Genomic DNA, 14,796 nt, shown 5'->3' on the forward strand with positions numbered 1-14,796 from the left:
CAACAGGAGTTGTTTAGACCATGCCTCGTGAGTTGTGGGGCTTAACTTCAAAAATGAATCTTTTAGGCAGTTGTAGTTGTAACATGCTTTATAGTACCTTTATGTAGTTAAACCTGAATAACATGAGGACTTAAATTTTTCTTAAGCATGTTGAGGTGTTGTTTTGTTTGACTATTCATAAAGCTGAACACAAAGATTTTACTCTTTCCTGGTTTTATCTTTCCTGTTCCTTCTTAACATGTTCTGCTTTGGCCCAGCTCTGAAATGATGGGGCACATAGACCTGGCCCCTGAGGTGAATGTGAACAATCTACGGCCTCTACTTTCACGCGATGTAGTGGATCTGCTTCTGAACAAATACATGTCTACGCTCACTGTGAGTAACAGTATGCCATGTTGGCCCTTCTGAAACTTTAAACAAAATATGGTTCTTTGGTATACAGGATTTGTTGAAATGTATATAGTTTTTTCATTTGTATTTGGTACTCTTTAAACTTCGTTGATGTCAGGGAAAAGTTACATTGGTTTTCGCTTTCTGTATTCTCAAGCTTATTAGCTTCTGGTCCCTTTTTTTTAATTGTAAACTTTTGACAAAATAATTCAGCAACAAAAGTAGCTTAGTCATCCAACTTACAGTGAAGCAAGATAATATGATTCGAACTAAGTGAAGAGAAAGTGTGTAAAGCATCTATTATCAAAGGACTGGGTCCTATTATACATGAACCATAAGAGAGAGCACACAGCTTGCAGCTGGAGCGGCGTCCCAGCATTGCAGGGAGTTTGAGAGCTTTGGCAGCAGGAGAGGCTTGCCAACTCCGTAGAAACAACTCAAAATTGCGCAGACAATACAGTGGGGCTATGCTGCAGGTGTGGTTTCAGGTTGGCACACCGCTCCATCTTCTGCACAGCAGTGCCGTGCTGTACAGCATCATTCACTGTGTTGGCTCCTTGCATGCCATGGCTAGCGGACGGCTGACTCACCTGCAAGAAGGATGGATTGGTGCAGGGAGGACTACGGACTTTGTTTGCTGCTCCACAGTACCTTTGGTGTACTGGGCCTGGCCCCAGTGAGCCATCTACCATGTCCGGCTATACCAGCTCCCTCGTCCCCCTCTGCCCAGGAAGAAGAAGCAGGGGGAACAGAGGGAGGGCCAAAAGGAGAGTGCTAATTAGCCAAATGCTAATTAGCCTACCAAGGACGACATAAGGTAGATTTGGGGGTGTTGTGAGGCTGCTGCTTAGTTTCTCTGTTTTGTTCTGCCTCACACACCTTTGATTTAACTGATATAATTCACCCAGTCTGCTTCCTTATGCCCCCTCTTGCATCCCAGCCTAAATCCTGGACTACCTGTGTAATCTGTCCCACTAAGATGCCAAAACTCCTACTGTCTGCCAGGGAGGGGAGTGAAGGGCATTGCAGGGGTGGACGGCAGTCGGACTACTAGGATGCCGATTTGACACAGGGGTGGGAAAAGTCTTTAAAACTGACGCTCCATGCAGTGCAGGCCAAAAACCAGCTCCGGTGGCATCCCAGACGAGTTCCCTGGAGTTATTTCAGGAAGTGCAGAGTTTAGTCCTGCAGGCATGGAGGCTGCCGGCACGGTGGTGGGTGCGCAGCGGTTATCTTCCCCGCCGTCTTCTGTTCCCCACTGCTACCAGGGAGATCATATCTTGCCACCTATCACTTCAGAACTGACAGCACTGTCACACTGCAGGCAGCCTAGGCAATCTATGCAACATTGCTGGTTTAGTGACTCCTCAGCATTTCACCCCAAGACTCCTCTATAAGGCAGAAAGTCTTTATTACTGGAAATTGCCCGACTCACAGCGACACCCTGTTACTCTGTTATTACAACTCACTGCGGCCCGTAGCCATCCACTACCACCCCTACCATTTGTGTCGCAAAATTGGGTGAGGAAAGATCACAGGTTCCCCACCTAATATGGGGCAGCGAAGGAAGCACATACCACCTCCACTTGATATAGCAAAACAAGTGCCCGCTTACCGCCAGCCTAAAGTCTCAACAAAGTTTCAACTACTGAAAGATGCAAGCGCTGCATTTTTTTCAAGCAATACCAACATTTCAAATCTGACCATGCCCCTGAGCCCCATACTTATCACTTACCCAATAGTTTACTCAACCGTGACTCAGTAAAGCCCATGTTCAGTGCTCTCTTCTCCAGTCCTCAGTGCCGAGATCACCTGCGCCCTGGATCTCACCCTTGATCCCGCAAGGGAAAAACAGTTGAAAATAATGAAGACAATCAAGTTTATAGAGAGAAGTGAGGCGGGGGTAGCTCCCCAGTTCTGGAAGCTCACCAGGGATACAAAGGGTTCAGCCCCACAAACAGCTCTGACGGCAAGCCTGCAGGGTAGGACTGGAGACATGCCACAACAAGGGAATCCACAATCAGGGCTCATAGAAGAAAAAAGCTGTTAGGGTGGGGGTGAAGAAGATGATCACATTTTAAATGTGAAAGCCACTCCCCTGGAATAATGTCAGCCTGAGGTAGGGCTCAGGAGCAGTTAAGGTTTCCTCTTCTTCCCATGTTCCTAAAATAGAAGATAGTGGGGTGGGGTGGGGTCAGCCTATTGCTAGGTGGAGAAACATGTCAAGGAAAGCCTTATCAAGAAATACTAACAGAGCTCTCAACCCTCACCCAGCGGGAATGGGATGAAATGCTGGCAGCATACTCAAATGATAAAAACTCTCCCTCAACTTCCGAGACCAAGCAGGACCGACTGAAAGATAATGAACATCAACAAAATTGGAGACATTCCAACTTACTGTAAACGCAATGTACTACCACTCACTGAAAATGGACATACAGATTAATTTGTTTTAGATGTGGAAAGTATTGATGGGACAAAATAGCGGACCTAAATAAACTAATCAGTCGGGCACAAGATGATGTATCCAACCTAAGGCCCAGCTGCACATGCTCACTCATCATTAAGAAACTGAGCACACTTCTTGCACTTCTTGGAACCCTCTTTGATGACCCGAAGGGTGTCATTAAACCTTGAATACCAACTACCTCTGAGTCCCCCTCACCACCCCAACCAGCGCCAGGCGCAGACAACGTGGAGGCCCTGGCGGGCAACATTGGAAATTCAGGAACATCGCTTCCTTCCAATGAACTAGCCTCGTAGCAGGTCTTCAAAAGGAACCTGCAGAGCAGGGCAGTGAAGGGGGTGATGCAATTAAATTTTAGTGAACAACCCTTGGGACCAAACGCAGCAGAATAAAAAAGTGGATTAGCTAATTTCTTCAGTAGACTCACGTCAACAAATGGCCTGAAGAGCTAGGCACCAGCCTGGAAATCAAGAGGAACTAAAAAGGGAAAAAACGAAAGCTACAAACAAAACTTTCCAAAAACAAAGTGGCTAAAAGATTACCTGATCTTTAACAACAGGCAGACAAGAGCACCTGTTAACCCTCAGGAGGGACATGCACAAGAGAACATGATACCAGCTAACAGTCTAATCAGACATCAACTTCAAACTGACCCGGCAACAGAAAAAACTGGGGGTCATGGTCACCACCCAAAGTGCCCAGATCAGTGGCTACAAACATGTTCGATGCCTAACTCAATGGCCAAAGTTTCCTTTCGAACAGATCCAGAAGCAGGTAGCCACTGTGATGTGAGGCTGCACCAAAAGTATTGAGGGAAATTGGGTAAGACAGCAAGATCATCATCATCCATCATCATCATCATTTATTGTAAACCAACCCTAGTCGGAGATAGTGTGCCATCAAAAGTGGGGAACTTTCAGAGCAGCCGGCCTAGCACAACCCCTTTTCTATCCAGAGTATAAGTGAAAGGGGAGTATTGATATTTTCAACAGCGGAAACATCCTTAAATTACTGCAACGATTTCCAGCGTTCACAAGGGTCACTTTGGCCGATATTTATGCCATACAATTTATTGACCAACATAAGGGCACCCAAACAATACCACCAAGGTCACCTGAAGCTCTGAGGAAATGGCCCAGAAAGTACCATCTGCAACATAGCAATTCAAAGAATGGGTAATAATAGCAGGAATCCACCAGGAACCAGGATACACTCACCTGCTGATGGAAGACCGAGCGGGCTACAAAGAGAACTCTGGTACACAGCAGAAACAGTATTCAGTACTTAAAAATGTGCAAAGCATAACTCCTCCAAGAGCAGGGAGAGCCTTGGACTCGAAACCAGCAGAGCAGTCACAATTTGCACATAAACTAGGAACAAGTAACAGGAGTTGGGCTGGATATCAAGAATCCTTCACTTGACAATCAGAAATTAATTAGCAATGTGTCTTAAAAAAAAGGGGAGGCCAATCAAAAATGATTTCAAATTTGCTTGTGGAATATTAACCAGTTTACGGGCAAATTAGGAGACACTGAGTTGCAAACATTTGAGGCGATCCTACTTCTAGGAACATGGACCCTTGAACTTTTACCAATTGTTGGGTTCTCGCAGAATACCGTCCCAGCACCCAAGGTAGCAAAACATGGTCTCCATAAAGGTGGCCTTCCCATCTACGTATCAGCAGCACTTAACATAACGAGTACAGAGCACAAAAGTGATTCTGACAACCTGCAAGTATTACAAATAACGCTGGAAATGGAGTGGGAAGCCACCGTGGTAACAATAAAAAAGTATATATCCACCTAACAGTAAAATGAGACAGAAATCAAAAAACCTAGTGGATACTATCCTCAAAATTCATAATGAGAGTGCCAGCACCCAGCTACTTGTCACAGGAGACTTAAACATGAAGCTGCTAGGCTTGACAGGTCGCAACAAATATTTATTCTTTTAGAATGGTTGTTGGACTCAACAGCTACCATCTGCCACAGGAGTTAGAACTGACTATGGAAGCTGGGCGCACAGTTATACTACCAACCTAAGAAGAATTAAGTGATCAATGGGCACCCTGCAAGACCTGGTCCAAGATGCAGAGTGCCTCTTACAAACAACAAAGTCAAAAGGCAACCAAACAAAAGACAACGGAGAGGCTTTCACAGAAGCCTTTGCGAAACATCATGCCACCAGTGTTAAATTGTCAAGGGAGCCCTTTAAAGACCCATCAATCAAATGCTTGAAAATGATGCTCTAGTGGGCCAGTTAAAAATGTACATAGATAGTTAATAAGGCATTGAGGGCTGTGAAAAAATACCCTAATGATGCATCCTTAATAGCTGACCTAAGGAGATCTAAAAAGGACAACCTGGGAGGAAAGAAACAAAGCCAGCGACACCAGGGCCAAACTAATCTGGGATGTCAAGCACCACAACTCCAAATCCTTTTGGAGAACAGTGAACAGCATGAACACAATCCTAGAATACGAAGGAAGAATGATATAACGAAAAACATGAAAAAAGTAATACTATGTCCATTATGTGAAGGTTTTAGGTAGAGCATAGCAGCGCGCAAGCGCTGCTTTTCCGAAGTGTTGGTATCTATTTGGGCTTTTAACCACGCCCACCTCACGCTCATCACTATCGCTCATTCTTGGGCTCGCCCTTCAAAAATCCTTTGTTATCGTTGGTAAATGCTTTACATTTGTCCCTTCTTGGAGCGGTTTGATTACCGCGTTGGACATCAACCCTGTTACATGGCTAATTGCACTTTTGCTGATACATTTGACTGAGAGCAAACTTATTTTTCCTTTTGTGTGTCTCCTTCACGCTCATGGCTCGCTTATGTGAAACTGTATTGTGTCTCATTTTCAGTTTATGTGGCAAGAAAAGTCCGGTTAGGAGCGTACAACACTAATAGCTCTAACCCATTGCATTGCTTGATTTTTTTTGCACATCCAATGGTTCTTCGGTGCCACAAGATTCACAACAGCAAGGGATAGCACTGGCACTTACAACCTTGTTCAAAAAAATAAAAGGGCCCTCATACACTCCCCCCTACTGAAAGCTGCTCAGGCAAAGCTCATTTCTAGCCTGGCCTATGGGAGTGAGGCGCTGCAGGGGCATGATGGGGAGACCCTAGACAAAGCCATTGAGAGGATTCACTGGCAGATTTTACAGCTGCCTAGTCACACATCTCCAGCACATATAAAACTGGAACTATGCTTATTCAAACAGATGTTAGCCAGAAGAACAGCTTTTCCCATCTGTTGCTGCAAATTCAAAACTTCTGACAGAAACTCTATAAATAAACTACAGCATCGTAGAGCACTTAGGCAGACTGGTACCCGGACGCCCTACGAGCCTGAGGTCTTCCACTTGGTGAACCCCCACATTGCTTTAAACAGAGTCAGATGTCCCCCTGGATGGAGGTGGGGTTGGCTACCATGGGTGACTGTTAAGCCCAAGGTGAGTAGTCCTCTTCCGCGGAGCTACAGGACCGGACGCAACTCCAGTGGGATCAGTTCTAGATGTATGAGGCAGTGACCTGAGCTCTACGAGACTTATGGGGGAGGGAACGGCAGAGCCCCCCACAAATGAGGTGCTCCAGACGATGCTCCGGATGGGTGGAGGACCCCACTTGGTGACCTGGCTGTACAAGGCACTAGTTAGAACGACGAGTAGGCCACCACATTACTTGAAGGCCCGATAGGAGGAGGATGCGGGCAGGGAACTGATGGAAATTGAGTGGGGACGGGTAGTTGCATCTGCATCTCATGTCTCACGGAACACTTGCCTTAAACTAATTCAGTTCAATTTCATACACAGGACATATCTTACCCTGCATAGACTCCAGTCCATCTACGGTGGGGAACCCCAGGCCTGCCTTAGATCCCGGGCCAGGGACGCAGACTTCAGACACATGGTTTGAGGTGCCCTACCCTGGGAGTTTACTGGGATGAAGTAATAGCACTCCCTCACCTCACCCTAGAGAGATCCCTACCTGTGACCCTAGAGGTCTGCTTATTGGGCCTACTGGTCAGGAAACCTCCTTAAAAAAAAAAAAAGTATAGAACAAGTGTACAGACCTGGCACTAGTGTTGGCGCTGTGTAGGATAGTGATAAACTGGAAACCGCCTGAGAGACCCCGGCTTACAACATGGGTACACAAAGTCACACGCAGGGCTGGGGTGGAGGGGAGGACTTTGAGGAGAGAGGAATCGCAGGGACTCGGATGCCAACCTATAGCACTTCTATGGGCAGAAATTATGGAAGAATGGGAGGCTATTGACCTCCCTGATGATGCCCATACAGAGCCCAGCACTGAGGAGGGCCTGGGGTAGGGCCCTGCCATTAACGCCAGAATGGTCCACCGGAGGACGCTGGTGCCTCTCAGATAAAACTTGGGGCTGCCAACCCAGCAGCAACAAATGAGCCGTTACTACTCAAATATCGTTGTGGAATCGCTGGAGATTGCACACTACGAGGACACGGTTAATTATTTTGTAGAGTTATACCTTAGTAATATGAAGTCTATTTTTTCTTCTTGTATGGTTTGAAATGGCATGGGTGTACTTTGGACAATAAGCAGGCCTCACCCGAGGACATGCTATCCGGTAATTGAGAAGCTTGGTCAAAGTTTCATATACTGTTGTAGAACACGATGACCAGAGCTTGGGAAAATTAGGCCTATATGGAAGTAAAGAGCTAAGCCATATGTATAAGAACAGTTATGAATGCTATATACTATGTATGCACAAGATGACACAACTGTAACAATGTTTTATAATATCATGATTACTGTCAAACCTCAAATACCAATAAAAATATTTTTAAAGAAAACCAAAACTATGACATATGGCTGGATATAAAAGCCAGAGTACACTCCCCTGGCAGAAAATAGCTCAGTTTGATAATTTCAAAAGTTGGTCTAAAAGAATCCTGGGACTCCTCTGCCAGCTATGACTCACTTAAAAAAGTGACAAATAAAATAGCAAAAAACATTTGCTTCTGGAGGATAAAGCTAATTTAGCCAAAAGGCAATGTTCCTGGAGGGACCTAGACAGCTACAAGACTCTGAAACCACAACAGTACTTGGAAGTTGTCTTTAACGCATGCTCAAAGCAGAATACATGAAATCTCAACTGCGCCTCTTGCCATCAATTTTACATGCACCCCCCCCATGGTTAAGAAGGAACGACACATGCAGCTGCAGGCTGTGTGGTCACTTGAAGGAGGATATAATCAACATCCTGTGCATTTGTAAAGGGATGCTTAGCCTCTGCCGAGCCTTGCTTCGTTCAACCTGCAACCAAAAAGGTCTATCCTTTTGCAGAAAAGCAGTAATTACTTGTCTTTGCTTGGCAGACCCACAGTTGATATGCCAGTCTGCGAAATATCAAACTAATGAAAGAGAACGGCTATACTGACAAAAAAATTCCAGCCCAGCAGACGGTTTTTAATAGAGTTAAGCATAACTTTAAGGTCTCAGCTGTCCACGAACTCTAACTGGCTGCTAAGAATAGCACAACACACTTTAACTGGCACTCGTCTTTGTATGGCAGACCCACATTTGATGTACCGGACTGCAAAGTATCTACAGAGGATGGGAACATACTATGGAAAGTGTCTGTCTATATCGATAAGACTTCTAACCTAGCTGACTTGTCTGTTAAGCATGACTCTTGTGGGCTTAAATAATTCTAACTGGCTGCTATTACTTGGACAACTCAATTTAATTGGCACTTCTTTAGAACCCTGACCACTTTAATGACCCCCCTCAAGACTGTAAGCACTGTTCATCTTGTGGGCTCAACTGTCCTTGAACCTTGTCCACAAACATTCAATCAAACTGTCTGCATTTTAACAAGTTTCTGTTATATATTTATAAAATGTTGCTTAATTTATATTTATGGAAATGTTTAATGTCATGTAAGTACAAAGGTTTTTATTAATCATGCATAATAAACTTCCCTTACTATTACCAAATGAAATAAAAAGATTACATTGAGAAAAGCAAAACTATTCTTTTTAAAATTAAGATGCTCAAAAGAATGAATAGGGTGTGGAATTCCTATAGCCCAGCTGCCTGGACATATTGTTTGGGGTCAAGGACAACACGTTTTAATGTTTGTTTTGTCTTTGGGACAAGTAGGCCCAAACTCCTGCAGCACAAACCCCTTGGCTGACAGTTTATATTAAGACATTATGAAGCAGGAAAGGGAATTGTCTGCAGTTGAGGTAATATTTCTGTTAATTTGTTAATGCTGGTCGAACTTGTATTTATGGTTCTTTGCTTTCAAAATAAAATGTTCACTTTTAAGTATCATTTAGTAAAATGTGTTGATGTGTGCTGGTATAGTCCCAAAATATTTATAATGGAAAATCAGTGTAAGCAGTTTCAACAAGATTATGGAAAACATAAACAAGGATTGGCAAAGCCAATAGGTCTTACATTAGTGGTCAACGTTTTGGCTTTGTCAGTGCATCTCTTATTTTGACATGGTTTTTGTTAAACTTTATTGTTGTGGGAACTGACGGGCCCTCACCATTGTAATAAACATTGGCAAAAATAATTTTTGGTCTCAAAAAGTACAAGTTGCCCTAGTAGTTCCTGGCACAGAACAAAACTACTTTGTGTGCCAAAATACTTCTTGTTAAAAAGCAGAATCCTGTCCCTCAAAGTGAAGCCAGCTGACAGAATATTAGAGAGAGACAGAACTTTACTAAAAACAAAAGGTCTTGGTGAACACCAGACCTAATTAGAGGCCCAATTCTTAAAGAAAGTCACAAAAGTGCACTCCAGGTAAATGTCTTTGCATTAATGCAGATATATGTATTTCATTAATTTACAAGAATTTTCATAAGTAGACCAGGAAATTGTACTTCGCTACCTCCAGCCCCAGTATGTAGATCTGTGAAAGGGTAGGAAAATAAGTAAATTGCTAGTGTTCAAGTCCTATTACAGTTTTACCCCAATATAATCAGAGAGACTGTTTTTTTTAGCTATAATGTAATGAGTTTGCTATCATAAATTGTCGCCCCAGTGCGTGGCACCAAAGGGACAAGTAGATTTATGAAGCAACTTATCACATGCACAAGTAAGTATTTTATTAAATTCCTCATCCCTGATGAAAAATGAATACATACAGCTTTAATCTTCCAAAATACAGCATGTTTATGTATGGAATTATCAGAAAGCGTTAATTATTATACTATAGATCATTGATAATTGTTATATATGAATCTACGATTCCCTGGTACTAACACCCTATATTATGTAATTTGTCCCTTTTAGTTAGGCAATGGAAGACCCTTTCCAGCAGCGCAAGGGACAAGTCTATCACCCAATTGTCAATTGACACTTTTAATCTGGACTGGAAAAGCTAAGCATTGTTGAAAATAATCATTGGTACAGTCAGTTTGATCTGCTGACTAGATATCACGGAAAACATTCCAGGACATTCTTTAAATGCAAATCTGGCACTTGACCACCACCAGACATGTTTGAAGGATTAGCCTGACAGGTCTTGTATCTCCAGCAAGATTCATCTTGCACATTTAGGCCCTCATTATAACCCTGGCGGTCGGTGACTGCCAGGGCTATAGTATCGCTAGTACTGCCAACAGGCCGGCGGTACTAGTAACCTTATTTTGACTGCAGCGGTACTGCTGCGGTAACACCACCGGGTCCGGCGGGATACTGCCATGGTAGTCCCGGTGGTCGGAATCCACCAGGGCAGCGCTGCAAGCAGCGCTGCAAGCAGCACTGCCGTGGCGATTTCGACTCCCCTTACCACCAGCCTTTCCATGGCGGTACTCGCGTGCCCCTGGGGGCCCCTGCACTGACCATGCACTTGGCAGTGCAGGGGCCCCCAGGCATAGCCCCATTGTGCATTTCACTGCGCAAATTTCGGGCAGTGAAATGTGCAACAGGTGCTACTGCACCCGCTGCACATCAGCATTGCCACCTGCTCTATCACTGTTATTGTCCGCTGGCCCAACGGAAAAGTCGTAATAAGGAGCCAGACATACCGCCAGCAATCGTGGTATTCTGGCGCCCGCAGCCTCGGCGGTCTTTAGGAAAGAATGCTGAGGTTGTAATGAGGGCCTTAATTTCTACTTTTCTTTTACATGATAATTAAATTCTTGAGCCCTGGTATGTGTGCTAGTCCCCTGAATTTGTTTTCATTGTTTTCTTCCATTTTTGTAGGAATATTTGTGAGCACAAGGGCTGAGTATTACAGATGTTTTTGGAGAGTGGCCTGAGGGTGTTTAGTGCAGATTAGTTGTTTCAGCCTTCAGATCCTTGTATCAAATTTATTCTGTGTATGTTTGATCATTTGGGTAAAACAAGTTTTTGCGCACTGCCCCATGCAGCTTATCAGTTGATAACTATTTAAGAGATCTTAAAGCATAGTCAATGATATACATTTAATTTGAAGAAGCACCAAAAACACAATTGCATCTAAACCTTGCCATAAACTGATGTGTTTAGAATATTTACAAAAATGAAATCACATTAAAACTTTACTGTCCCTCCTAGTATATCACCAAACTGCTTTTGGTGCAACAAGCCTTAGCATTGCAAGTGCCTGTACACCAGATATCTGGATTCACTTGCACTTTGTGTAGCAGTGATGAAAGTCCAACAATAAATAAAATAAAAACAAACCTTAGCATTGCAGTCAAGAAACTAGAAACTGTGAACATTCTTTCCAGTATTTGCTGTGTAGAAATAAAATGTGACAACGTTCTCCAGTTCTGTAACATACACAGTTGCTTCCAGTGGTACTCTACACCATTTTCCAAGAATTGCAATGCAATTTAATATGGCCAATCTTTAAGTACCCCAGAGCAGTCTCAGACCACCTGCTCATCACCTGGGACCACACAGAACACCACAGCCTTCATAAACTCTGTTTGCTCGGAAGTCAAGCACCTTATCAAGAAACCTTTCTTCAACCCCCAGCGAGCTGAAGAACTATGCCCCATCTCACTGCTCCCCTTTCCAGCCAAAGTCCTCAAAAGCCATCAACCGCCAATTCATGCAACACCTGGAGATCACCAACCTTCTGGACCACTCCCAGTCCAGATTCCGCACCCACCAAAACACCAACATCGCTGCCACTGACGATATCAGAACCCTCCTTGACAGGGGAGACACAGCGGTCCTGATCCTCCTCAAGCTCTCAGCAGCATTCAACACTGTTTCACACCACATCCTTATCAAGCGGCTTCATTACATTAGAGTCCAAAGAAATGGCCTCAAATGGATTGTCTCCTTCCTCACCAGAGGAACCCAGAGAATTTGTCTTCCACCTTTCACCTCGGAATACAAGAACATTATCTGTGGTGTCCCTTAAGGCTTGTCCCGCAGCCCCACACTGTTGAGCATCTACATGACCCCCTTGGCCAACACTGTCCGATCCCATGGATTGCACATCATAGCCTATGCAGACACCCAAATGATCCTCTCACTACCAGAAGACCTCTCCATCACAAAGGCCAACTTCCGCAGGTGCATGACGGGCATTGCCAACTGGCTAAAATACAACTGCTTAAAAATCAATATAGACAAAACCGCAGTGTTGATCTTTGGGAGCAACGTCTTCCCATGGAACAACTCCTGTTGGCCTTCAGAACTTGGACCAGCACCCACCATGACTGACGACGCATGCAACCTTGGCACCATACTGGACAACAGGCTCACCATAAAAAAACACATCAACGCAGTTTCTTCCACCTGCTTCCTAACCCTTTGCATGCGCTGTAAGATCTTCAAATGCCTCCCCGTCAACACCAGATGAACCATCACCCAAGCCCTAGTCACCATCCGCCTGGACTGTGGCAACAGAGTCTACGTAGGAATCACCTTGCACCTCCTGAAGACACTGTAGACCATACAGAACTCTATGGCCAGGCTCGTCCTCGACCTAACCATACAAATCCACATCACCCCGCCCTCGAGAAGCTCCACTGCCTCCCCATTCAGAAGAGATGTCAATTCAAGATGCTGATCCACACCTACACAGCCCTTCACAATCAAGGGCCGACATACATCAACCACTGTCTGAACTTCCACTAACCATCCAGACTCCTGTGCTCCATCTCCCTCACGCAACCCCCTGCATCTGCTGGTGCAGCAGTGGAGGATGCTCCTTCTCCTGTAGCGCAGCGAAAGCCTGGAACGACCTCCCCCTTCACCTGCAAACCTCATTCTCTCTTCTGGAATTCAGTAAAGGACTCAAGACCTGGCTGTTTGATTAATCCCCTTAGCAGCTATGCTTTCACCTCCTGAATACCCTTGTAGGGGATTAGCCACCCTCTACAAATCTATGTTGATTTATGTGCAGGCAAAAAACAACTTGGTGCCAGATCCCCCAGTGGACCTTTGAATTACAGTAATTACAAACGTGGTACTTATTTCTAATTGTGGAATCATTTTTAATATATGCTATGTTTGATTTCTTTAGGTAGCTAGACTTTATTTCTTCTTTGACCTGAATATGTAGTGCACACTGGTTGGCGTTTGCTTGGTTTGAATTCAGGCACTATGTAGCAGCTTTCTTTCATATAACCTTCAAAATCACTGAGAGCCTGATTCACAAAGGTGAATGTATGTATTTATTTTTTAGTATTCATAAACTACGAGTTTAATTTTACTGATAGTAATTTTATGACTTCAGAGACTCCGCAGCAGGGGGTGGAGAAAGTTGCACATTTAAAGATAGACCTGTCCTATGTTTTTATGTGTCCGCCTCGACTGCGGAGTCCTTGCAGTCATAAAAATGCTCGTATTTTATGAATACCAAAGAAATAGTTTATACAAAAAAGCAAGTTTACCTTTGTGAATCAGTCCCTGAGTGTTCACTATCAGCACTGCATAACTTAATTAGATTATGATGTATATGAGCTGGTCTATTTGCAGAACAAACTATTGTTTCTAGTAACCTCTTACTCAGTTCAGAACTTTAGTTCGATAAGCAAGTTCCAATCCTGAACATGTTGTAGTAGATGGGCTTAGGCCTGCTTCATCATTTTTCCAACCCGCTGGCTTTGACTAGAATGTTCCAGCAGAGACCCAATGCCTACCTTCCAGATTTTCTTTCCACAGCCGCACATTGTTGAAAACTTATAGTTACCCACAATTGATCCCCGTACAGAACAGTGGAATCCATTGTTATATAAAAAATATGTTTCAGAAGCAAAAAAACGAGGTGCCCTTACAATTTCCTTTATGAATATTTGATAACCACCATTTATAATTTATTTATTCTTAGCAATTTGCACACTATTAAGTGTAGGAAGGTTTTGAGGCAGTTATAAATTTAAGAACGTTACCACCAAACCAGTGTTACTGGAGGAGAAAACATTTATTGAGTTTGTTCATAGAGATAAGAGTTAACAAATATTGCTTCTTAATTGAATAATCTAGGATGATTTCTTCACCTGAGAGCATCTTCCTTGGTCTAAGAACTAGTTTTTATATAAATCAGACCTCAGATGCCCACTTTGTCTCCTTATTGCCCTCAAAAGAATAGGTATTGGTACTGTAATAAGTCAATGCTTTGCTAACACAGAATCCCAGTCAAACCACTGATTTTGTTTGTTTCCATTTCCATTTTTAAAATTTTTTAAAAATGTTATATTGATCTGTTGCTGAGATGCATTATTGCTCTGTTGAGATTATTTTTTCATAATTGATGGTGTCCCATCTTAAGGGACAACCTCCTCCCCGCACCAGCTGGCTCCTTCTGATATCACTAGGGTTGGAGACTCAGCCAAAATGACCCCTTCTTTGTCCAGATGGGTTTATTGCTTAATTGCTTTCAGCTGTTTCATTCATCCTTGATCGTTTATTTGTTTCAATCTGAAAAAAAACTTTCAAGTAGCATTAATACACCTGTCACCTCAATTATTTATTTATTTTTTTTAAATATATTT

The 14,796-nt window shown here is 43.6% G+C and overlaps 1 protein-coding gene across 1 annotated transcript in view; it reads left to right on the forward strand.

Moving 5' to 3' along the window:
• The window catches only part of EXOC3 (exocyst complex component 3), a 334,614-nt gene that overhangs the window by 62,669 nt on the left and 257,149 nt on the right, over positions 1 to 14,796 (forward strand). The window contains exon 5 of the mRNA XM_069219462.1: positions 258 to 375. Within this exon, the coding sequence (XP_069075563.1) occupies positions 258 to 375 (118 nt within the window). The remainder of the gene's footprint in view (positions 1 to 257; positions 376 to 14,796) is intronic.

This window comes from Pleurodeles waltl, chromosome 2_2 (assembly GCF_031143425.1).
Source record: "Pleurodeles waltl isolate 20211129_DDA chromosome 2_2, aPleWal1.hap1.20221129, whole genome shotgun sequence".
In the NCBI taxonomy this organism is placed as follows: Eukaryota; Metazoa; Chordata; class Amphibia; order Caudata; family Salamandridae; genus Pleurodeles; species Pleurodeles waltl.